General features: G+C 44.5%; 1 protein-coding gene across 1 annotated transcript; it reads right to left on the bottom strand.

Annotated features, from left to right (window-relative positions):
* Positions 1-490: 490 nt before the first annotated feature.
* Positions 491-26,126, bottom strand: necab1 (N-terminal EF-hand calcium binding protein 1). Its single transcript, XM_077008513.1, has 13 exons — positions 25,731-26,126; positions 24,421-24,445; positions 20,371-20,479; positions 17,743-17,768; positions 17,382-17,479; positions 10,864-11,000; positions 5,931-6,052; positions 5,377-5,453; positions 5,014-5,067; positions 3,497-3,609; positions 1,415-1,492; positions 1,144-1,235; positions 491-1,013 (listed from the first exon to the last, which is right to left on the bottom strand). The coding sequence occupies exons 1-13, from the start codon at positions 25,815-25,817 to the stop codon at positions 985-987; spliced, it is 1,047 nt and encodes a 348-aa protein (XP_076864628.1). The 5' UTR covers positions 25,818-26,126; the 3' UTR covers positions 491-984.
* Positions 26,127-26,798: the final 672 nt, after the last annotated feature.

Genomic DNA, 26,798 nt, shown 5'->3' with positions numbered 1-26,798 from the left:
TTTCTCTCAAGGTATGTTGATGCATGTCATGGTGTAAGACGTACAGGCAGTCTGTCATGTATCAGTGCTTCTATTACCGCATCAGATTCTTCAAGACAAGAGGGGGCGACATAATTGCATCACTGCTTTGTTTGTTTTGTTTTGTGAGATGTACTTTTTCAAAAGGTTTGGCTGATATAGTGTGTATCCTGTGTTAAACCAAGGTTTGTTTATCATAAACCTCCACAGGGAGGCAGTGTTGTATCACTAAATTGGTATTGATGAGTAACCTCGTTCTGTAATTTAAGAAATAAAAGCACTCGATGCAGATCTATACATCTTTACATATCTATCTTTACATATCCATATTGATTGACATGAATGAGTCAAGTGTCCTTGTGAGGATTACAGTAATACCTGATCTGCAAGACTGATGCGGGACAGTCTGAGTTTTGCAGGATCTCAAAACAGCTCCAAGCTCATGATACTATTCCGAACAAAAGCAAAAGAGTACAGTAGCCTCATCTTTATTCAAAGTATACAAACTACGTGGCGTACAGCAAGAACAGTGCATCTTTATGCAAAATCAGCAGAGTCCAAATCTTGTTCGTTGATCAGCTCACAAGTTCTGCTACATAAGGAGGCATTGACGCTGGCCATGACACTTACACAGACTGGCTATAACAGCACAGGATACTGCTGCTCACACATAGCGGTGCTGTCCAGTGACAGATTGAAGTGCTAATCCTGATGACACATCAAGAGAGTGATGATGGCGCGGTGAGCCACCATCCAAATGACAGGGTCATTGCTTAAGAAGTTAACATCTAGGAATGTATAGAGCTTAAGGAGCTAATGATGTAGCAACATGGGTATCTGATGATATATCACCATGACTTGACACCAAACGTTAACACAAGGGTGCGTTTCCAGATGATTAAGAAACATCGATGCCATACTGGTTTTGTTTAGAACCTTGTAACTTCTGTCAGAATATCCGTGATTCTAATTGTTGTTCAGGACCCACCATGATGCTGTGGAGAAACACGATTACAACAGAAGTTAGCAGTTTAGTGAAATTATATGATCGGTTCTCATTTCCTTCTTGGATAACTCAGTGAATTAGGCTGATGATTATGCCACCATAGAGAATATCCACTATACCTGGTACCGGCATGGTGGTTGTAATCTCTGGAGTCTCTAAGAAATCCACATTACCCCTCTGGAAGGTTTTGCTGTAGTTTGTCTGCAGATGACTAGCACACAATAAACAACTTAGAAATGCATACTCGAGCAATAATACTTGAGCATTAATACATCAGTATCTAATTAAACACAGTGACATGCACTGGTGATCTTTTCAACTGTGTATATATATTCAGGAAGGAATCAAATGGACAGAGAAGAAGAAATAAGGAATGAAAACTGAGCTTACTTCTTCCACACGCTGCTGTGCTCCCAGAATTCATACAGTATGAAGCAAGACTCATTAGCAATCCTCTGGACTGCAATACTGCTCATGGAACAGAGAAACAAATTTAGGATTATTACCTGTGAGTAGCACCGTTCAAGTCTTTCTTTTCTGTCAAAAGGACTGTTGCAAAGTAAAATCCTTAACATGCAAATGAATAACCTTTAGCGCTATAGTACATCATTCGTGGACCTAGATGAATAGCCCAGTACAGTTCAACCTGCTCGAACAAGGTGACACAATGATTAGATAACGTTCTGGCTTTGAGACTTCGCTATGGTGTACTCAAGCAGTGAACGTCAATTGTGCGGTCATTCAGAATGGAGAGTGAGTCATTCTCTTGCTCCTCACCTCCTGGACTCTGTGTAACTAAATCAGGAGTGTCCAGCTCAAATCCTGGAAGTCTAGAGTCAGATGTGGTCTTTGGATTTTACTGCTTTGTGCTGGACTGGCCAGGTTCTTTTACTCAAACCATCCCCAGGAAATAAACCCAGGCCTTCCAGAATAGTTCTTCCATCAGTGAAGACCATGCATTCCTCTCACTGAGAGCAAACCGAACTAGTCACCCCTCACTAGCCTTAGAGCCGAGTTGAGCTCAGCTCATCTTAATTCAGTATGCGAGTGCCTTAGCTTGATTTTGCTAGAAATAACATAGGAAAACAAAAATGATACTGAAATAAAATACGGAAAAATATGTGTGAATCTGAGTAATTAGCTTTCCATATGAGAGGTTCGCTCTCAATTATCAGCTTGGAGGGAGACATTAAAGTCAGCTTGAGTCATCTGTATCTACACTCCCACACCTTTCCATATCTTTCCCTGCACTCTCGTACTCTAAGGGGCAATTAATGTCAATCTGGAGATGAGCGGATGATTACGCCCCTGGTGCCCTGGGTCATGGGAAAAATCTAATCATGTGACAGCATGCTGTCTGACACTCTTCATCAGAACCCAGTTTTAAACATCAGACCGGGATTCGGGACTTGTAAACATGTGGAGTCATCTTTGCAGCACAAACGAATAGACACGTGAACCGTCACACGGCAGGATGCACGGCTGAACACAGCAGGGCACGCAGTGAGACACATACCAGGACATACAGCAGGGCACGCAGCGAGACACACATGAGTACACACAGCAGGGCACGCAGTGAGACACACAGCGAGACACACAGCAAGACACAGCAGGACACACAGCGAGACACACAGCAGGACACACAGCGAGATACACAGCAGGACACCCAGCGAGACACACATGAGGACACACAGTGAGACACACAGCGAGACACACAGCAGGACACCCAGCGAGACACACATGAGGACACACAGTGAGACACACAGCGAGACACACAGCAGGACACCCAGCGAGACACACATGAGGACACACAGTGAGACACACAGCGAGACACACAGCAGGACACACAGCGAGACACACAGCAGGACACCCAGCGAGACACACATGAGGACACACAGCGAGACACACAGCAGGACACCCAGCGAGACACACAGCAGGACACACAGCGAGACACACAGCGAGACACACAGCAGGACACCCAGCGAGACACACAGCGAGACACACAGCAGGACACACAGCGAGACACACAGCAGGACACCCAGCGAGACACACATGAGGACACACAGTGAGACACAGAGTTCTGCTTTCATTTTTACCCTTACCCAATAAATACAGAGTTAAAATTTCGACCTCGACTTTTTGTCCGCTTTGATTTTCTTGCGTGTACAAGCTATGTAGCACAGAGACGGCCCAGGGGTGGAGGCCCAGGTGCAGAGGCCCAGGGGCGGAGGCCCAGGGGCGGAGGCCCAGGTGCAGAGGCCCAGGGGCGGAGGCCCAGGGGCGGAGGCCCAGGTGCAGAGGCCCAGGGGCGGAGGCCCAGGGGCGGAGGCCCAGGTGCAGAGGCCCAGGGGCGGAGGCCCAGGTGCAGAGGCCCAGGGGCGGAGGCCCAGGTGCAGAGGCCCAGGGGCGGAGGCCCAGGGGCGGAGGCCCAGGGGCGGAGGCCCAGGGGTGGAGGTGGGGTGGCATACTCACTGCAGGCATCCGGTCTGGGCACTAGCACAGTCGACATACTGCCGCAGGGCCAGACGGAAGTCGTCCAGGCCGTCCTCCAGCACACGCAGCTGGCGCTGCACGATCAGAATGTGCTGGAGGAGGGAGAGAAAGGGAGAGAGAAAAAGAGAGGGAGAGAAAGGGAGAGAGATACGGAGAGGGAAGATGCAGGACTGAGCTGAGACTCAGAGATGGGTAATAAACCCCTCTCACACCACGGCACCTCACAGCATCTCAGTGCAGGAGAACTGACCGCCGAATTCAATCAATCTCCCTTCAGTAAAGGAGACATGGTCCTTATACATGAGGGACAACCTTCAGAAGATCAGAACTCTTGCTCGGAGGTTCTGTGTGAACACAGGGCCAGATGGCCAGTGACCATCTGAGGGTTAGAGATGTATCAGACACGCAGTGTAGAGGCAGCAGCCCAGACAACTGGACGGCAGAAGCAGGTCTGGAACTGGAGTAAAGGTGCTGGGACTCTGTGCTGGTGAGCCTGTGTTGAGATTTAGTCTCTTCCCTGTCTCCACAGGCTCCAGGGGGTTCTAGTGTGGGAGCTGCTGTGATGGGAAAGAGCATCTTCACCCTGGGACAGAGGGAGAACTGTACCTGAGGTCATCTCAGTTAGGGCCGTTTTCTGGTTAACGATACAGCTCTAGACCATCACTAGTGTTTGAATAATGTGTATGTGTGTGTGTGTGTGTGTGTGTGTGTGTGTGTGTGTGTGTGTGTGTGTGTGCTCTTGAGCCTCTGCTTGGTTCCTGGCCGTTAACACAGTCCTGTCCCCCAGTTGTCATACTAGGCTTAATGAGTCTGGAAGGTGGCCTTCATGGTTCAGGCCAGCATACAGATTCTCAAATGGTGGGGGGGGGGGGGGGGGGAGTGTTTTTACTTGGAGGTGTATGTCTGAGAAACGCTATGATGTCAGTACCTGGTTTCTTGTTTCCTGAATCTGTGTGTATGTGTTTTCATATCACTCAATTTGTTTACTTTTGTTGAACAAAATAAACCTCCTGCTGTCTCTCTCTCAGGTTCTCACACATTCCACTGCTCACCACCAATCACCACAGGGGACCACAGGGCTTTTTTACATTCTTCCATTCTCTCTCTCTCTCTCTCTCTCTCTCTCTCTCTCTCTCTCTCTCTCTCTCTCTCTCTCTCTCTCTCTCTCTCTCTCTCTCTCTCTCTCTCTTTCTGTCTGTCTGCCTCTCTCTCCTTCCCTCTCTTTCTCACACACATCCATACTATATTCTGTCCCTGAACTCTGCAATATGGGGCTGGAAAAGTACTTTGAGAAAAATAGAACAGCCAGTTGAGAGAAAAATGGACAGACGGAGATGAAAAAAAGAACAACTTGAGAGCTCCACTGTTTCCTAGACAACAGCATCTAGAGTGTGTAGAAATGACTCTGAATGTCGAGTGAGTGCAGGGACAAAGGGAGAGGGGAGAAAGAGAGAGAGAGAGAGAGAGAGAGAGAGAGAAAGGTGTAGATGGGTTACTGATTTGGTGGTGCCTTCCAAGACTTCCTCTTCTACTGGCTCCAGACGCAGCTCCTGACAAGAAAGAGCACAGTGAGTGTAAAACACAGAAACCTCGCGAAACATTCACGCCACACTGCATGATTAACCCCACATCAGGACACGTGTGGCAAAATCACAGGGCAATTTAAAATAAAAAAAAAGAGTGTGAGGACGAGGAAGACAGAGGAAGAATGGGGAAGAGGGGAGAGAGAGGGAGAGAGGGTGATAATGAGAGAGAGGGTGAAGAGTGAACAGTGAAATGTATGTAACGAGCCCAAGCCCACCCTTACACATAATTGTGCAGATGACAGTATATGTACGTAACAGCACACCAACAGATACCTTCTTCTCCAGGCGATCGATTAGCTTCTGCAGTCTGTTGACCTGGGTTATCCACTGGTTGTCCTCCTCGTATAGACCTGAAGAAGTAAATATTTCTGTACTTCAAGCTCTCCCTCTCTCTTTCTTCTTTCTCTCTGTATCTCTCAGGGCTGCTCTGATCTAAATTAAATTAAATCCAGTCCAGTGGTGCTAGAGTCTGGAAGTATGTGAGAGATTTTAAGGGTTATGGCACAAAGTCACTAGAATTCTGTGCTAGTCTTTCCTTTCCGCCCTTAGACTGCCTTGCTAATCGTGACAATTGTGCCAAACGCACGCCTTCTGTCTGGAGACCGCATGCAATTTCACGCTAAATAACATTCATCAATAGGCATTCCAGAGCACTATTGAAAAATTGCAAAGACCCAGTGGATCGATACTACAATTTCCTTTAGAAAAGCCGTAGCGCTAGATGTGGTGAGGCGAGTCATCACCCCCTCCTGTGTCCTGGCCCAGACGGGGGGTGGGGGGGGGGGAAGGATGGAGTCCTCTGGAGTGCCGGGACTAAGAATAAACACCTGAACTGACGAGACTGAGAAGTGGGTTGTTTGGAGACAAGCTGTTATTCCTTTGAAGCCTCCGATTGGATCGCCTGCCTGACCATTGAATCGACAGCACCTCAGGCTTCACGGGACCCTGTCTGTGATTTGAGACCACACACACACACACGCACACACACACACACACACAGAGAAAGAGAGAGAGAGAGAGAAGAGAGAGAGAGAGAGAGATAACCCTCACACATACAAACAAAGTGGAAAGGGCAAGAACAGAGAATGGCTATATCAGATCTAGACCTCTTTCAGTCTCCTATGGGAAATAAGCACATATCAATAAATCGTTAGTCACATCCGATGTCATCACCTAGCATCAGTTAGTTTGCTATTAGCCATTAAAAGTTAGCCATGTTTTTAAATGTTTTGCTGGCGCTCCCAAAACTTTCAAAAGACCATACAGTAGTGCGCTACAACGGCTAAGATATCTTCTAGTGACTCTATTCCTTACAAAATGTCAAAGTGCCAGTCATGGGGTTTGGTAAAGCATTTGAATAATTAGTATCATCTAACTTTGCCAGTTAGAGGGGAATTTCTCCCCATTAGCTTCATGCGACAGAGTACTGAGTCTATTTTTGAACACTGCTCAGCTGAAACAAACAGGGGGAAGCAGGTGTAAAGATTACCGCTCAGCTGGGCCTTCATTATACCTTCACACCCTATTAGACTATGCAAATCTTTAATGCTGATCTGAAAATCACACTTTTCTAACACAATAAGGAGTCAAAGGAATTTCACAGCCAGTGACTCCAGGAGTGTGGTGTGGTTTCAGTCAAAAACCAGCAGAGCAGTGCCTTTGATACACCACCCCTATTTTCTGATACTCAGTACTCGTATTCAGAAGAGTGGACCATCAGCAGGAATGATACCTAATGGCATCTAAGAGAGCCTTTGTGTGTGTGTGTGTGTGTGTGTGTGTGTGTGTGTGTGTGTGTGTGTGTGTGTGTGTGTGTGTGTGTGTGTGTGTGTGTGTGTGTGTGGCTCAGATGAAAGGTGCATGGCAGACGAGCAGACACCAGAAGCGCTCCAATAAAGAGCGGCCACAGACCGCCACTCACCCCCCACGTTTCATCGTGCCGCACCGTGCCTCTCCCAAGAGAGTGCAGCTGAACACTTCACACAGAATAGACAATCGGCTGCCCTGGTTCAATTTGCTATGGTCACTGGACACTTTAAACACAGCTTCACACACGGGGAATCAAACCCACATCACCAACACCCACCACACAACAGATATACCGATGTTCTGTTCCCGAATCTTAGATAGTTACAGGATTACCATACATACATAACACATACACTTCACAAACGTATACAAATATTAATAAAGGTGACGTTCCATTCTTGATTCCTTTTATTCTGTTCCCTTTCTTCACTGTTCCAGAGGAAACCATTATCCGCTCATGTTGTGTATGAAACAAAAGTCTCCCTAAGCTGAGTGGCGCTGGAAGGCAGACGGGTTTGGAGTGGAGGAGACCCTGAGTGGCCTTGTGGGAGTGCTGAAGAGGCCGCACGCCCTTTGTGAGGGTGGCTGATGCTGCCTCTCAGCCTGCAGAAGACGGGAGAGGGGTTCTGGTGCTTCCTGGGCCGGGCCCTGCCCCCGCCACACTTTCAATGCGTGTGCGATCAGTTTGCTAATAATGATGCCACAGGAAAGGGCAAAATACTAGACGTGCTCACTGTCACACATACACATCATTCTAGGCCGTGAAGTCATGCAAGTGTTGGTCTGAAACCAACCAAACCAGTTCATTCTGTACTCTACAGGTGTGTTTGTTCTTATCACTTGCGTCTACACCCAGGACTCTACACCTGTTTCCTACAGGGACTTATTATCATTGGTTTGCTTTCATATATCTGAGCTGCAGATCAATTGTGCAATTCCACACGTCACTTTTTCTGCGCACGGCTTTGCAAAACATTACCTGGGTTTACCTCTTTGCTAGCATGAGCCGTGCAATTATTGCGATGTTTTAGTACACGGAGCAGCTCCATAAAGGCTTACAACAGCTCACTATATCAACCTTGCTCAAGTCCTGTGAAGCTGTGGTTGTATTAGACATACACTGATGAACAATAACGTGGGAGTACCATGTTTCATGGTTTCACACATTATAGAGTGGAGACACATTATAGTAAGCTCTCAAAAAGGAAAAAGCAAAAATCAGTAAGCATACACATTCAGGCAATATGTCTGCATGATTGCAATAAATGTGCGTGGGGTCGGGGGTCGAAGGGGGGGGGGGGTGGGTTGTGTCTGGACCTACTTGAGATCTGAAAGCCTTTGAATGGCAGAGGTAATTACAGGTGTCAGGCCAGCTAGTCTAATGCAGAACTATTGACAAGGACAATTGTGATAAATGGTGACAAGGGCATAAAATTATTTCACCCAAAATAGCTTCTTCTCCATATTTTGAAAGGTATCTTTGAAAGAAGATTCTTGAGGGATATTTAATAATTTAAAAAAACATTTCAGGAAAAGCTTTTATTTTGTAAGTGTATGAGACATCCTCATTATTTAAGGGCACAGACTTACACTCACACTGCTATAAAAAACTGTCTGGTAAGGAAAGTAAAACTCCTTCACACATTTTGTTGTAGACTCGGTATTCAACTGATACTGTGTGCTTCTATGTTTGTTTTTTCAGCAGTGTACACAGTTATTTTTGTTATGACATGCAGTGTCAAATGTGGGACCCAAAATACATGTTCCTCTTTAAATCTTGTGCGGATTTAAACAGGGCCAGTTGACCGAGTGATTATGCAACAGGTGGACTCTATTCAGAAACCATATTTTAGCAAGCAGGTTGCAAAGGAACTCATTTTGGATTACAGTAGTATTTGCACAGTGGTCATTCTGGATGGTGGGAATGCAGGGCTGACAGAGGTGCTGAGCTGTTGGAGGTGTGCTGAGGTGGTGGAGGTGTGTTGGGGTAATGGAGGTGTGTTGGGGTAAAGGAGGTGGTTTGGGGTGGTGGAGGTGTGTTGGGGTAATGGAGGTGTGTTGGGGTAAAGGAGGTGGTTTGGGGTGGTGGAGGTGTGCTGGGGTGGTGGAGGTGTGTTTGGGTGGTGGAGGTGTGCTGGGGTGGTGGAGGTGTGTTGGGGTAGTAGAGGTGTACTGGGGTGGTGGAGGTGTACAGGGGTGGTGGAGGTGTGTTGGGGTAGTGGAGGTGTACTGGGGTGGTGGAGGTGTACAGGGGTGGTGGAGGTGTGTTGGGGTGGTGGAGGTGTGTTGGGGTGGTGGAGGTGTGTTGGGGTAGTGGAGGTGTACTGGGGTGGTGGAGGTGTACTGGGGTGGTGGAGGTGTGCTGAGGTGGTGGAGGTGTGTTGGGGTGGTGGTGGTGTGCTGGGGTGGTGGAGGTGTGTATGGGTGGTGGAGGTGTACTGGGGTGATTGAGGTGTGTTGGGCTGGTGGAGGTGTGCTGGGGTGGTGGAGGTGTGTTGGGGTAGTGAAGGTGTACTGGGGTGGTGGAGGTGTTTTGGGGTGGTGGTGGTGTGCTGGCTGGTGGAGGTGTACTGGGGTGGTGGAGGTGTACTGGGGTGGTGGAGGTGTGTTGGGGTGGTGGAGGTGTGTTCGGATGGTGGAGGTGTACTGGGGTGGTGGAGGTGTGTTGGGGTGGTGGAGGTGTACTGGGGTGGTGGAGGTGTGTTGGGGTGGTGGAGGTGTACTAGGGTGGTGGAGGTGTGTTGGGGTGGTGGTGGTGTGCTGGGGTGGTGGAGGTGTGTTGGGGTGGTGGAGGTGTACTGGGGTGGTGGAGGTGTGTTGGGGTGGTGGTGGTGTGCTGGCTGGTGGAGGTGTGCTGGGGTGGTGGAGGTGTACTGGGGTGGTGGAGGTGTGTTGGGGTGGTGGAGGTGTACTGGGTTGATTGAGGTGTGTTGGGCTGGTGGAGGTGTGTTGGGCTGGTGGAGGTGTGCTGGGGTGGTGGTGGTGTGCTGGGGTGGTGGAGGTGTGTTGGGGTGGTGGACGTGTTCTGGGTTGGTGGAGGTGTACTGGGGTGGTGGAGGTGTGTTGGGGTGGTGGAGGTGTGTTGGGGTGATGGAGGTGCTGGACTGGTGGAGGTGTGCTGAGGTGGTGGAGGTGGGTTAGGGTGGTGGAGGTGTGTTGGGCTGGTGGAGGTGTGCTGAGGTGGTGGAGGTGTGCTGAGGTGGTGGAGGTGTACTGGGGTGGTGGAGGTGTGTTGTGGTGGTGGAGGTGTACTGGGGTGGTGGAGGTGTGTTGGGGTGGTGGTGGTGTACTGGGTGGTGGAGGTGTGTTTGGGTGGTGGTGGTGTGCTGGGGTGGTGGAGGTGTTCTGGGTTGATTGAGGTGTGTTGGGCTGGTGGAGGTGTGCTGGGGTGGTGGAGGTGTGTTGGGCTGGTGGAGGTGTGCTGGGGTGGTGGAGGTGTGCTGGGGTGGTGGAGGTGTGTTTGGGTGGTGGAGGTGTGCTGGGGTGGTGGAGGTGTGTTGGGGTAGTGGAGGTGTACTGGGGTGGTGGAGGTGTACAGGGGTGGTGGAGGTGTGTTGGGGTGGTGGAGGTGTGTTGGGGTAGTGGAGGTGTACTGGGGTGGTGGAGGTGTGCTGAGGTGGTGGAGGTGTACTGGGGTGGTGGAGGTGTGTTGTGGTGGTGGAGGTGTACTGGGGTGGTGGAGGTGTGTTGGGGTGGTGGTGGTGTGCTGGGTGGTGGAGGTGTGTTTGGGTGGTGGTGGTGTGCTGGGGTGGTGGAGGTGTTCTGGGTTGATTGAGGTGTGTTGGGCTGGTGGAGGTGTGCTGGGGTGGTGGAGGGGTGTTGGGCTGGTGGAGGTGTGCTGGGGTGGTGGAGGTGTGCTGGGCTGGTGGAGGTGTGTTGGGCTGGTGGAGGTGTGTTGGGGTGATGGAGGTGTGTTGGGGTGGTGGAGGTGTGCTGTGGTGAGGAACTCACCTCTCCTGCCGCGTCTGCTCTGCCGTAGTCTCCATGGCACATTCCAGCGAGCTCTGGAGCGACTGCAGCTGGCTGGTGGTCTCTTTCAGCAGGAAGCGCGTGACAAACTGCTCCAGGTGCGTGGCCTCCTGGTACACCTGCACATCAGAGAGAAGAACTTCATGAAGAACCAGCTCCCATCCCGCCTCTGCTCCAGGTGCGTGGCCTCCTGGTACACCTGCACATCAGAGAGAAGAACTTCATGAAGTATTAGCTCTCCTTCATTTTTTTAGCTGTTAGTGACTTCAAGTACATATAGGGAACATATCTGACCCTTTAAGGACAGCATTTCTATACATTTGTCTCCCAGCGTAATAGGTCCTGCACACAAATCTAACCACACCTTTGGTCTGGTCATTACATATGGCATGAAAATGAACTCATTATATCCACAAAGTTACATCTGATCACCATGATATTTGTTTTGAAATAAATATGGGTTCTGAAACTGGGGCTAATTACTGCATAGGCAAGTGATATTACTGGTATTTGTCTATGCAAGAAGCGTGTGCTCACTCCAGAAACAGCACCGGCTGTCATGGGGGGTCTTCCAAACCTTGTGTAGTGTGCCAGGTACCAGAGTACATCTAGATTCTGGGTTTCTGGGTTTCTAGGCTTCTAGATTCTACAGTTCAACTACTATGTTAGAGATAGAAAAGCTTGAATTAGTAGAAATGCCTACTGATAAAACAGAAGTACTACTGCTATGTCAAATAGTAAAACTGCTTCTTTGATAAAAAATTATCAAAGAAGATCTTATTTTAAACTGTGAATATCTACAAGCACTCCCTGTCCACAGAATGAAACTGATGAAAGAGAGTGAACCAAAATGCATTAGAATTAAATTAGTACAAATACCTGATGCCAAACATCTAATCCCCTAGGGGAAATAGTCAGTCAGGCATCTGATTGTGGAGAGAGAGGGTGACCGGTAACTGTGGTCATGTGTCGGGTCTTACAATTAAATAGAAGGGCCAGATCACAATCATGATAAGTGAAAGTGCAAGCTGCCTCTTTATCGCTTTTCAATTGGATTTGCCTGGTGGATTCCAGAGACTATTTGTGATATTTTCAAGCTGTATGATTATTATGAGGTACACGTCCCTATTGTATGAGCGCTGTTCCTTTTAGAGGAACACGGTGTCAGCTGAAGAGAAAAGACACTGCCACCAACTACAGCTAAAATTAAACACAACAGCTTCAAATGACGACAAGATGGACTTTCCTGAAGACGCAGCAATGGAGCAGGTGCTGAACTACATTTGCTAACATTCACAAGCCACTGACACCATGTTGAAAAACCCAATCTCCACTCAATCTATTCAGTGTGAACAGAGTCTAGTGGCCCTACCACATGTTTTGGAGAGCAGAGATCAAAGCGGGTGGAAGAGAGTTTGGAGAGGCAGTGATAGAGACAGAGAGGTGACCTTTAAGAGTGCAGCCATGAATCACAGAGGTCTGGAGCTCCATCTCTGCCAGCCATTTTATCCATCAGAAAACTCATATCCCAAATGGCTCTATACAAGGCCAACATCTTCTACAAAGCAGCTTTCCATTTTCATTGCCCATGTATGTTGTCAAATAAGGCCTTATATGGAACACACTGCACTGGTTACAGCAGTCTTTTAGCTGCCTTAGGATCTTCACAGAACACAGATATAAAACAGTTAACAATTAATTGATTTTGAGGTGAATGGTTAAAATAAAAATTAATAAAATGTAATAAATAAATAATACATACAATAAAATTAAATTAAATAATTAAAAAATTTATAATAACCTTTCCATTGTAATCTGTGGATATTACATCCTGTATCACACCTGGCCCCGCCCCCACTTGTCAGTCATATTCCATGTGCTTGTGTTGTCATTTCATTGGTTCATGTCTGTTAATTAGTAACTCCGCCCCTTCTTAGTGTTATTAGTGTCACCTGTGTTTGGTTCAGTTCCCTCATTTTCTTGTGTGTTTTTACCCTTTCAGGTAATCTTTTCTAGTCTCCTGTTTTCTTTGTTTTTCAGTGTGTTCGTTGTTAAACATGTCTCATTCCGTGTTACACATAAGTACATTGATCCTAGACTGTTCTAATGACTGTTCTTGCTCTTCTCAGCGTGCGTGTCCGCCCTCTGATCACTCTGTACCTACGGCATTACAGCCTGTATGCACAGCAGTGTCCTTAAATCACTACAAAGAGACAGAAAAGGTTAATGTACCCATAGATATCTACCCCTTCACTCACTATTCCCCTCAGCTCTTCACTATTCCCTCAGTTCTTCACTATTCCCTCAGTTCTTCACTATTCCCCTCAGTTCTTCACTATTCCCCTCAGCTCTTCACTATTCCCTCAGCTCTTCACTATTCCCCTCAGTTCTTCACTATTCCCCTCAGCTCTTCACTATTCCCCTCAGTTCTTCACTATTCCCTCAGCTCTTCACTATTCCCCTCAGCTCTTCACTATTCCCCTCAGCTCTTCACTATTCCCCTCAGCTCTTCACTATTCCCCTCAGCTCTTCACTATTCCCTCAGTTCTTCACTATTCCCTCAGTTCTTTTGCTCAGTATTATTCATAGCCAGTGATGCCGGTAACGCGTTACTTAGTAACGCGTTACTGTAGTCGGACTACTTTTTTCAGTAACGAGTAGTCTAACGCAACTACTATTTAAAAACTAGTAGTCAGATTAAAGTTACTTATCTAAAACATCGTGCGTTACTATTTCTGCATTTCGGGGGAACGTAGGTTATTCATTCTTATTTTTTGGCTACACGTTTCTTGCGCGGTTATGTCATTTCTGCGGCGCCAAAGTCAGATGGAAGGAGAGGGTCGCCTTTAGCAGCTGGAAATACAGGCATTATTTTGATTTTATTTCGGTTAAGGATGACAACATTAAGGTGCGTTGTACACTCTGTGCTGGCGACAGAGTGCTGTCTACTTTCAAAAACACAACGTCAAACCTGAAAAAAACCGGGGGGTGGCGGCGAACGTAAATTGTTACCGGGCGGGGTGTAAAATGGACTAAATTCAGTATTATATCACGATCTATCGATCGCCGGTGGTTGGCGCCAGATCGAACTAGTAACTCATTGAATCATAGATATGGATCAGAGGTAAATAAACTAGATTTTTTTTCGGCGTGAGATATCGAAAGTGTGGCGTGTGAGCGTGTGAAGACAGTCAAATGCGTGTGTCTCACGCTCAATGCGTGAGAATTGGCAACCCTGTAAGTGGGCGGAGTTGAACAGAAAGACTGTCTTATTTATTTATTTATTTTAAAAACAACAAAGCCTATTTCAAGAAAAAGTTTACAAATGCCAGTGTCATTTTTGATGTTCCGGTTAAAATACATGTCAATAAAGTGAGTATTGGCAGAACTGGTAGTCATTTTCCTGTTATAGGGGCGGGGGATCAGCCTCTGCTGAAAGTAACTAAAAGTAATCTAACTTAGTTACTTTTAAAAGCAAGTAGTCAGTAACTTAACTGAGCTACTTTTTAAAGAAGTAGTCAGTAGTCAGTAGTCGGATTACTGTTTCAAAGTAACTATGGCAACACTGTTCATAGCTGTGACTCCATAAGACCCAGTCAAACATTTTCTTGCTGAAAACATAAAAGCCTGAAACTGGTGTAGTGTGGATGGTGATGGTTATTGGTTGTTTTATCCAATTGGCTTTAATGTTTACTGGGACTAATCTAATCTACACTATAATAAATGATCGCTGACGCAAACTGCATTTAACTGTTTTCTTCAGAATTTATCTTCAGGGATTCATCAAGTTAGTGTTGCTCTTCCTGAAGCTTTTTCGCCCATCAATATCTCTGTATCCTGTTTGTAACCTAATTCTAGATATTGCAGTCATCTGTTGTCTGTTTCCGCCTTTTTATTGTGTACCATTGATATCTTCTAATGCTGTCTAAACTGGACTTTTACATGTCGATAAAACATCAAACTTCTTCTCAAAAATATGAATACAGTTTAAATATTCTGCACCTATTTGATCACTAATCTTACTATCTCATTATTTTCAACATTTAAGAAGTAACTGTATTCCTTGTATCAGGGTTCATACACTGAGCTTTTTTTACAGTCATTAAAAATCTAGGGTTCCAGTTGACTGAAAGTAAAACAATTTGAATTAAGCTTTTAAAAAATATCCAGTGTTGTACAGAAATTAACAAATGCTAATTAAGATGGATGAGCTAAATAGGTTAGGCAAGCATCTACATCCAGCTTTGAACAGAAGGATAAATTACAGCGTGACGGTATAATGAAATAACAAACACCACTGTGCCTCCATGTTCACATCTGGCCTCCCAAGACACAGGTAGGCATTTACTGGGGCTTCTAGCCAATGATTCTGCAATTCGTTATCTGAGCAACACAGCAACCAGACTCAGTTAAGTGCCTCTCTAGCCAAATGAAGCATGTATTTCCTACCTAAGAATTCCCCTAACAGTTAAGACTGGCCTTTCATGATAACAGAGACATGCAAACTTGGCTCTGCTAGGAACAGAAACAGAATAATGAGGGGATATATATATATCAGCATCATAATTAATAATAAATATAAGAAAGGAAGGGTTTTAAGGCATGCGAGTAGAATTACTAATCTTAAGAAAAATATATATATTCAATCTTCGAAGTGAACAGCACATAGTTTGAGGTTATGCATTTAGGTTAGTGTTCACAGTGGCAAACAATTTCAACCTATTGTGACCCATATTTAACCAAAATTGAATGAAGTGTTTTATTTTTCACTTTTTTCCAAATTGTCCAAATGCAGGTACACTTTTGTGATAGACTTTACTTTCAATATTTTCTGGACAAAATGGGAGTAACTCACAAGTGCATTATTAGGGCCTTATTGCTCCAATGACTAGGAGGCCCAGCGCAAAAACCAGGAAACACAACCGGGTTGATAGCCAGGAACAATGAACAGATCCACACCAGGGAGGGCAAAAAGACAGGTAAGACAAACTGTATAAATAGACAAAAGGTATGTATTTCTAAATAATCCACAAAATGATATGCGTATGAGGCTCAGACATGTTTGGCTATCCGAAACGAGACTAGGCAAATGGACCTAGTAACAAGAGTCTTAATATAGGCATGTAGATTAGTGGTTAATTATGAATAGGCAATATTAGAACTCTGGTGATTGGAATCACCCTAGAGGTTTCTAGGAAACGTAGTCCGTAGCAGACCGGTTTGGGATGGAGGTCGTAACAAATAACAATGAATACCAAATGTCCTTTAAATGTCATTTTAAAATGGCACATAATCTTGCATTCATCTGTCTTTTGATGCAGAATGAAACCTGAAACTTCCAGTCTTCCAGTACTGACTTGCTGTATTAATTTATAATTGGTAAGTAATGAAAATAACCACAACCATATTTTTGAATTAATGTGCTAACGTAATATTCTGAAAATGCCCGATCTAAGATCAGGTCAAGAAGATCCACTTACACAGATCTTGAGCTGTGGTGGTCTGAGTGCGTGGGTGGCAGTATAGCCGTGTGGCAGTAGGACGTGTTCTGGCTGAGTGGCTGCAATATGATATGGAACGCTTCATGTCTAACCCTCTCTCAAAGAGTTAGAACAGAACCTGCTGATGATTTTAGTCATGCTTATTTTGAAAATCCTTAGTTTTCACTTCTAATTTCCTGGAAAGCTAGACAAGAAAAAAGACAAGCGAGCAAATATCCATAGTACCTGATGATTATAGGACCTACAAGAACACAAGAATAACCCCCTCCCCATACAAAATGAGACAGTAATGTATGAATAACCAATCAGATCTAACTCCAAATGATAACAGACAAGTATGAATGGAGAAAGCATTATTTCAGATAGTTTTCTGTGCATTATCATTTTGAAAAGAAAAAACTTGTACTCGGGCATCAGATTTTACACAAGGATTAAAACAAATATTAAGGTGAACAGTTTGTATTGGTCATAACTACAAGCCAGCAACAGCAACCTCCTGCCCTCACTGCAATACTTTCTAAATCTTCTAGAAGGAAACTAATCTGAAACGTGGAGAAAGAGACACCAACAATTTGCATTCTGAAAGAAAAAAATTACAAAGAATCATAACTCAGAAATGTTGGCTGAAGAAAAATAGAAAAATCAATATTAGGATTTTCCTAAAAAAAACTCTAAATTGGTGTGATTGAAAACATAAATTAAACAGAGTTGGAAAAAAAAACGTGCAAAAACATTCTACTGTTCATACGTGACTTTGACAGGAAAATTACATGGGCCCTACCGCAAGACCACAAACCTGTCATCAGCATCAACAACCCCAAAAAAAGCACAAACACAGGCCTGCAACAAAGTTTGATGTACAGATGTGGTGAGGACACGCCTCCAGTGTGATGGGAGCCTTACAGGGACACTAAATAAACTTGTGACAAGCCAGGGCACACTGACACAATAGAGATGACAGAGCCCCACAATGCAGAGGAAATCACAACACTGACTCACCTTTTTGGTTTTGTCCATAGCCTTCAATATAGAGACATTCAAGTCTTCTAAGGCGGCAAGGACGTTTTCATATTCTCCAAGATGCTGAGAGAAATAGTCTAAGGACACAGAGATTCCTTAACAGACGTGGTCCAGTGCCACCTTGTCAATACCTTTAAATCCTGTATCTCTGAGCCATTTTATACCTTCCACTGCTTTGTGGCTATTTTAAGGTTTCAAAAGCAGATATCAAACATTAAATGTGGAGAATTTCAGCAGTTTCACAATCAAAAATAACATATAAAGTACATCCTTAATATACATCCTTAATACCATGACCATAAAACATCAACTGTATGTTGAATAAAAAAACTTTCCTTACCACATAATTCATCTGTGTCCACATTGCTGGAAGAGAAAGATAATTATAAAATTTATTTAAGCCACTAGAATTAGAACAATGAATAGAGCATTTGTGCATTTAAAAGCCCTCATGATAAGATAGACATCTTTTCATCTTAAAGACTACCTAGAGTGCAACTCCTACGGTGTACCAGTGCATACTATATTTCTATATTACAATCATAAAATGCTTTCTACTAAAAGACACACATTTCGATGCCAGAGCAAACTGGTTGTTCCCATTTGACAGTGATGAGCAGGTTTAGCTTGTGATCTAACACTAACAGTTTGTATCAATCACAAGTGTACTTGGCAGATGGCACCGGTCTCCAGACGTTGCAACTCTGAGGGATTCTCTTCTAGCAACTGAAGGAGGGAAATGTCTCATCTGTTGTTTTGATCTGAATATAGGTGAGGTAAAGTTGTTTTAATCCTCCTATCAGGATGTGTAAAGTTTGGCAGTCCTCTAGTAGTAAAGACTGCATTCACTGGACCCCTCAGGGAAAGGCAGAACTTAACAAAGCTCCACGGGCCCTAACCAGAGCTCAGGCTTGGCATCATGGGACACCCTGCTGCCTATACCTTGTCAGAACCGGTAGCTGGCACAGAATTCAGTAAACAAACTGACAGAAGCAGAAAACAGCAGACCTTGTCATTAAGCCTCGTAGGAGAAAATGTTTGTCAGTTAGAAAGTTACAAAACACTCCAATTTTGTTTGGCGAAACACTGAAAATAACAGCATGATACTAAATTACAGCAGAGCAAAGTGTTAAATGAATTAAAGGATTATAGAGCGTGAGAATTAAGGGTTTAAACTGTTTAGAAAAAGACTGCTAAATCACCATTATTATTTCTGTGTGACTGTCACACTGTGTGTCTCAAACACTCGAACGCAGCCTGGCTGCCTCTTACGCAACACACTGAACTGGTCTCCATGGACATATTCAAGACTGAGATCTCCTCAGCCCTGGAGATTCTAGTTTTACAACCAGAGGACACTAATAAAAGAACACACCAGTATAACACATCCTATTTTTTCTAACACATCGCCTGTGAGTGTAATACTTGAGTCACGATCATTTACAATCAGAAAACCTTGATAAGGAAATCTGTACCAATGACTCATTCATAGAGACGGTTTCCAGGTTTTGAATACTCCTTAGATTTTATCAATCCAAAGAAAAAAATTACTAATTAGGGTTATTATACTAGCTCATTTTTTCATCTCACACCATGCTTGACTACACACTAGAATTTAAAGTGGATACTTTCTATGGGAAAGAACTTGACGTCTCACCCTGTGCAGCTCAGTGTGCTCTGGGTTCAAACGTGTAGGTAATTATTTCTCTGAGAAACAAAAAGGTCTTCAGAGGGGCATTTCTAAAGGTCAAGGTAAACTGAGCTATTCCGCTTTGATTGCAGCTAAGTTAGCAGCTCTTCCCGCCACTGGACAGAGAACCGAAGAAAACAGCCTGTGTGCTGAGAGGAGAAAAAGAGCATGCTCCCTGTTTTTGAGGATCATACTGCACGTGCACACCTGTTGGGCATGTGCATGGTCACTTGTAAACAAGTAAACTTCACCCCGTTCACATGACCCTCATGGACCTTGGCTGCTCCGCTTTTAAGGCTAATTATGGCTTTTACAGCTTTTAAAAAAGGTCACATGTGTTTAATAAAAGCACAACCACATACATGAAGAAGTTCCAGTGTGGTTTAAAACAAAATGTCATTTTCACATATTCAAAACCGTATACTACAGAAGGTCTGTGAACCATTTGAGAAAGCTGCTGCCATGGAAACGAAGATGACTTCAGTCATAAGCAATTCAATCACGTGGAGATGTCAGATCAATCATAAAGTACTTCTTAACATGTGTTTATATGCCTGCACTATGCATAATAAACAGCTTAATTCAGCGAGAGCAAGATTATGAGAAAAATATGCATGAAAGTAAAACTGCACCGATAATAATAATGTTTCATTTAAATTGCACCTTTCTCATGCCCAAGGATGTAATCAGTATTCATCTGTTTAAATTTGCAATGCATCAACTTTATGGCTTTTAGCAAATGATTAAACTAGCACGCTTCTGTTAATGATGCTAAAGAAAGTTGACGCACTTTCTCTTTACACAAGAGGACGCATATTCAGCTGTGATCACAGAGCTGCGTTATGTCTTGGAGGTGTTAGGTTGAGTCCTTGGAGTTTTTCTGAAAAAGCTAGAAGCCCCCTAATACTGCAGGCTGTGAGAGCCACAGCAGAACCTGTGGCCACGACATCTTCTATCACAGGAGGCAGGGGACGGAAGATGCAGGACTTCAGGAACACAAAGGCCTCCATCAGCCAACACAGACAGTGCGCAAGGTACAGACACATGACACAGTGCCTTCAGCTCTGTCAGCAAAGATCAAATCACAGGAGCATAGACGGAAACCTCTGTCTATGCTTGTTTGGTTTTTTTTGGCAGAGATGTTAGCCAATCAGCATGTTGAAATTACAATCACTGAATGTGGAAGTCACACTGCAGCACTCGTATGAAGCATTCGTGGATCATGTAAGGATAAGTGCAAACAGGAAATATCTGAGTCATGTCATGCCCGCTACTTACTCTGTGTTATGCGTATCAATTGTATGGAATAGCTCCTTCAATTCGTCACCTGACAGAACCCCATCTGAAAAATACGCCTTAAACTCCTCAAAGGACAGCTTGCCATCATCTGTGAGGGTGAACAAAATGTTTAAACATTCAGAGCCATTTCACGAAGTCAGATGAAAGTGTGGATATGCAGAGGTTTCTGGGTGGGCACTCTGTAACTGTGTGCAAAGGAAGTCACAGCCCAAGTGCAGGACGCTTGTGTTAGCCTCAGGTTGGTCTCAAACGATGCCATACAGTGTGTACTGGGATGAGTCATACTACCATGCACTTAAAATAGAATAAACACATAGTTCAGGAGAGACACAGCCAGTAATATTCAATAAAAAAAAAGATGTGCAAGAGAATTGAAGGAAAAACCAGCTGTGGTGGAGAAGAGAGAGCAGTGTGGTAGGGAAGAGAGAGCAGTGTGGTGGGGTAGAGAGAGCAGTGTGGTGGGGAAGAGAGAGCAGTGAGGTGGGGTAGAGAGAGCAGTGTGGTGGGGTAGAGAGAGCAGTGTGGTGGGTAGAGAGAGCAGTGTGGTGGGGAAGAGAGAGCAGTGAGGCGGGGTAGAGAGAGCAGTGTGGTGGGGTAGAGAGAGCAGTGGGGTGGGGAAGAGAGAGCAGTGTGGTGGGTAGAGAGAGCAGTGTGGTGGGGAAGAGAGAGCAGTGTGGTGGGTAGAGAGAGCAGTGTAGTGGGGAAGAGAGAGCAGTGTGGTGGGGTAGAGAGAGCAGTGTGGTGGGGTAGAGAGAGCAGTGAGGTAGGGAAGAGAGAGCAGTGTGGTGGGGTAGAGAGAGTAGTGTGGTGGGTAGAGAGAGCAGTGTGGTGGGGTCGAGAGAGCAGTGTAGTGGGAAGAGAGAGCAGTGTGGTGAGGTAGAGAGAGCAGTGTGGTGGGTAGAGAGAGCAGTGTGGTGGGGTAGAGAGAGCAGTGTGATGGGGAAGAGAGAGCAGTGAGGTGGGGAAGAGAGAGCAGTGTGGTGGGGTAGAGAGCAGTGTAGTGGAGAAAAGAGAGCAGTGTGGTGGGGAAGAGAGAGCAGTGAGGTGGGGAAGAGAGAGCAGTGTGGTGGGGTAGAGAGCAGTGTGGTGGGGAAGAGAGATCAGTGAGGTGGGGAAGAGAGAGTAGCATGGTGGGGAAGAGAGAGCAGTGTGGTGGGGTAGAGAGAGCAGTGTGGTGGGGAAGAGAGAGCAGTGTGGTGGGGAAGAGAGATCAGTGAGGTGGGGAAGAGAGAGTAGCATGGTGGGGAAGAGAGAGCAGTGTGGTGGGGAAGAGAGATCAGTGAGGTGGGGAAGAGAGAGTAGCATGGTGGGGAAGAGAGAGCAGTGTGGTGGGGTAGAGAGAGCAGTGTGGTGAGGAAGAGAGAGCAGTGTGGTGGGGAAGAGAGAGCAGTGTGGTGAGGTAGAGAGAGCAGTGTGGTGGGGAAGAGAGAGCAGTGTGGTGGGGAAGAGAGATCAGTGAGGTGGGGAAGAGAGAGTAGCATGGTGGGGAAGAGAGAGCAGTGTGGTGGGGTAGAGAGAGCAGTGTGGTGGGGAAGAGAGAGCAGTGTGGTGGGGAAGAGAGAGCAGTGTGGTGAGGTAGAGAGAGCAGTGTGGTGGGGAAGAGAGAGCACTGGTGGGATAGAGAGAGCAGTGTGGTGGGGTAGAGAGAGCAGTGTGGTGGGGTAGAGAGAGCAGTGTGGTGGGGAAGAGAGAGCACTGGTGGGATAGAGAGAACAGTGTGGTGGGGTAGAGAGAGCAGTGTGGTGGGGAAGAGAGAGCACTGGTGGGATAGAGAGAGCAGTGTGGTGGGGTAGAGAGAGCAGTGTGGTGAGGTAGAGAGAGCAGTGTGGTGGGGAAGAGAGAGCAGTGTGGTGGGGTAGAGAGAGCAGTGTGGTGGGGTAGAGAGAGCAGTGTGGTGGGGAAGAGAGAGCAGTGTGGTGGGGTAGAGAGAGCAGTGTGGTGGGGTAGAGAGAGCAGTGTGGTGGGGAAGAGAGAGCAGTGTGGTGGGATAGAGAGAGAAGTGTGGTGGGGTAGAGAGAGCAGTGTAGTGGGGAAGAGAGAGCAGTGTGGTGGGATAGAGAGAGCAGTGTGGTGGGGTAGAGAGAGCAGTGTGAGCATTTCAACTGTACTGACATACTCAACAAAACATACTCAGCTGAAGAATATGCCTCTAAAGCCTAATGTGTGAATTTCTCTCACATCAACACCAGTGCAATGTGGCACAACAAGATAATGCATGCAGAGTGTTGGAAAGAACACATTGACATTTCTTTAGTGCCCATATACTTGCCTAAAAGCACTAAAATATTGACTGACATTAAGAGACATATGGAAAGACCAGTGTTTCCATGACAACACAGCAGTTTTTGGGTGAAGAGGTCCACTTGCACAGATCCGATCTGAATCAATCTAAATGCTTTGGCATTAGTTGGCTATGTGCAACATATACACATACAACATATACACTTGGTGTTTCTTTATAAGAAACACCAATGATTATTACATTCAAAGGACATTATTACATGAACATACACTCACTGGGCACTTTATGAGGTACACCTTGCTAGTACTGGGTTGGACCCCCTTTTGCCTTCAGAACTGCCTTAATCATTTGTGGCACAGATTCAACAATGTACTGGAAACATTCCTCAGAGAGTCTGGTCCATATTGACATGATAGCATCACGCAGTTGCTGCAGATTTGTTGGCTGAACATCCATGATGCAAATCTCCTGTTCAAATAACCAGTCTGAGATGATTCGTGCTTTATGGCATGGTGGGTTATCCTGCTGGAAGTAGCCATCAGAAGATGGGTACACTGTGGTCAAAAAGGAATGGACATGGTCAACAACAATACTCAGGTAGGCTGTGGCATTCACACGATGCTCAGTTGGTACTAATGGGCCCAAAGTGTGCCAAGAAAATATCCCTCACACCACCACCACCACCAGCTTGAACCGTTGATGCAAGGCAGTATTGGACTTCATGTTGTTTTCGCCAAATTCTGATCCTACCATCCGAATGTCGTAGCAGAAATCAAGACGCATCAGATCAGGCAATGTTTTTCCAATCTTCTGTTGTCCAATTTTGGTGAGCCTGTGCGAATTGTAGCCTCAGTTTCCTGTTCTTAGCTGACATGAGTGACACCCGGTGTGGTCTTCTGCTGCTGTAGCCCATCCACCTCAAGGTTTAATATGTTATGCATTCAGAGATGCTCTTCTGCATGCCTCAGTTGTAACGGTTATTTGAGTTACTGTTGCCGTTCTATCAGTCTGGTCATTCTCCTCTGACCTCTGGCATCAACGAGGCATTTGCGCCCACAGAACTGCCGCTCACTGGATATTTTCTCTTTTTTGGAGCATTCTCTGTAAACCCTAGAGATGGTTGTGCGTGAAAATCCCAGTAGATCAGCAGTTTCTGAAATACTCAGACCAGCCCGTCTGGAACCAACAACCATGCCACGTTCAAAGTCACTTAAATCACATTTCTTCTCCATTCTGATGCTCAGTTTGAACTGCAGCAGATCGTCTTGGCCATGTCTACATGCCTAAATACATTGAGTTGCTGCTATGTGATTGTCTGATTCGACATTTGCGTTAATGAGCAGTTGGACAGGTGTACCTAATAAAGTGGCCAATGAGTGTATAGTTGCATAAGTGTGTAACTATAGACTGTAACCTGTATATTGTTGTTAATGCTTTGTCAGCCAATCTAACCAATTCATCACGTGCGTAAAACTGGGGGTGCAGTGCCATTCTCAACACAACAATGAGACTGACGTGTGTGTTGTGACAGTGAATGTGTCAAAAACAACAGTGCTGCTAAGATTTTTACATACATCAATATCTGAATGGGTTAAGAGTGGTTTGACATGCAAAAATACGTAGCTGACAGCAGCCCTGTGGTCAGGATGTGACCACTGATTTGTTTATTTTCCATAACAAATGACTTATGACCTCAAATGGCCAGTATCCTCTAACATTAATAAATGTTTGTAATGAATTAGGTGTTGAGTTACAAGCAAAGACATGCATGAGCTCTTAAGCCTTACCATTTTTATCAGCTCTTCTCAGTATCTGAAAAAGAAGAGAAAAAACTGGTCTTTTATTATGTAAGAAAACATTGCTGTACCTTACAGAGCAAAAGTATTAAGACCATGTTTAACCATTAAAGAGAATACTGAGGGATGCCTGAGGATACGTTACGTGTATTACCACGAAGCGTCTAAGAACAGAACGGATCTGAAGGATAGTCCCAAAGCTCAATAGCACACCATTAACTACGGTTTTATTACACAGTAGGAGTATTCACACCCTAAAAATGGTTCCTTGGTGTGCATGCCAAGAGTGGACTATATTTAGCTTCCTTTTGAGCAATATTGTGAATGTATGCCACTGCTATATCAGTGATTGGGCATATGATTAGCCCAGTTTACTTTAACTTAAATATGTAGGCCAATGCTTTTTCTTGTAATTAAATATATATTTTCTTTTTTTCTTTTGTACATTTACCAAAAGGTTGTAGATCTGGTTGAAAGGTTTTAGTCCAATTAATTGAAACAATAATGTTGTGTTGTATTATTTTAACTGTGTCAATAGCACTGTAGTCAATAGACTGACAGAGATGCATGATGTTGTTACAAATCTAATCTAGATCCCATGAATATAATTCATATAAAGGTTAACACAATAATACACACACACTTATGTGTGGATGTGTGTGTGTGTGTGTTGTGTGTGAGTGTGTGTGTGCGTGCATGTATGTGTGTGTGTAAATATATATATAAAATTCATATGCCATTAATATATGCAGTAAACAACAAAAACACAAAATAGTACCTTCTCAGCTAAAATCATGCAAATGTCTGCATAAACTTTGCCAAATTTTATAAAACGCCATTAAATACGATTTCCACATTAAAGAGGTCTAGGCTTTAGCAAGAGGTAACAATGTCAAGCACAAACTCCCTGGATAAGAATAAAAACCTTGGATCATATCTTCTCAGAGTGTTTAAGCACACCTTGCAATCATTTTCTAGATTTCTCATCAAAACTTTGGTTGATGTCATCTCTTATAAATTAATAATAAATTAAGCAATTAAATAAATTCGATTACATTATTAGATTAAATTAGATTAATTAGATTAATACAAACTCAAACAATAAAATAAACGACGATAAAATACCAAATTATTTAACAACCAAATTCTTAAAGCCAATTCAATATTTCAATTAAAATGCCAATAAACTGAAAAAAAGCTCATGAGGTCAACTAACATTTGGTAACTCATTGCATGTATACATTATATTACTAAGGAGCCATTCCATCGAATATGTCACCTGAGATACTGGTTTTACTTACATCCAAAAATATTGACATTCCTTTCTTTAACTCCACCGGAGTGCTGGCTTCATCCGAAAGTGGCTGTACCTCTTCTGAGCAATCCATTTTTAATTACTGCAGCAAATAACAGTATAATAACGCTCTTACCCTCACTATAAATACCAACAACTGTCTGCAGTCTGAACTCGCGCGCAGCTGGTTGCGGCTATGCGCGTCTCGAGCGAATTGCGCGTGAAAGATGTACTCGGTGCACGCTGCTGGGGGAAGAACATATGGACCATAAGGACATATAACCCTAGAGGATGCGTGATTCTGTGTACGTCTGCTAGATCTCCGTATTGTAGCAATAGCTTTATAAAACTGCCATTTTCGGTTAAGTCGTTGTACTCTGACACACAGAAGAGATCAACAAGTAAGGTTTATCTTAAGTGCATTTTATCAAACAACATTGGTACACGCGTCTTTATTAGAACAGCACTTTATTGGACACCAACATACTTCAAATGCTATTTAACAAGGTAGATATCTTTCTAATGCTTTTATAAAAAGAGAGTATTGTAAGCAATAAAAATATATGTAGTGTGCATGGCCTACAGTCATTTGTATTCCTAGTATTCAGTAGAAGGTATTCAATCAATATTCTCAGTATTAAATTAGTAATCATATTTGATCGCTGACTGCATTTTTAAATAATAAATCCCAAATGGACACTCGCCTACAAATAAGCTACAACACGCGTCAAAAAACGTTTGACGCTTGCAAGGGGGGAATTTAAACCGCAGTGCCACCTTGTGGTAGAGCAGAGTAACCCTGATCTCATTTCTGGAGCGTATGCTACGGTAGATGGGGCCTACAACTAATATGCTACAGGAGGTGTGTAATAGGTTTGTCATTTCAAATACTTCAGACATTTTCAAATACGTTTTCCACCTAGACATTCCAGGTTCAGAAAAGTCCTCACCAGGATTTTGCTCAAACTTCCTGGGTTATATATACTTGTAGTTCTCTGCCTAACAGTCTTCGTATAAAATCAAAAAATACAAAATATTAAAATATCTTACCTTTTTATAGCTATATATATTTTGA

This window comes from Brachyhypopomus gauderio, chromosome 6 (genome assembly GCF_052324685.1).
Source record: "Brachyhypopomus gauderio isolate BG-103 chromosome 6, BGAUD_0.2, whole genome shotgun sequence".
Lineage (NCBI taxonomy): Eukaryota > Metazoa > Chordata > Actinopteri > Gymnotiformes > Hypopomidae > Brachyhypopomus > Brachyhypopomus gauderio.
The sequence above is the reverse complement of the archived record's forward strand: the minus strand, read 5'-3'. Positions and strand labels throughout refer to the sequence as shown.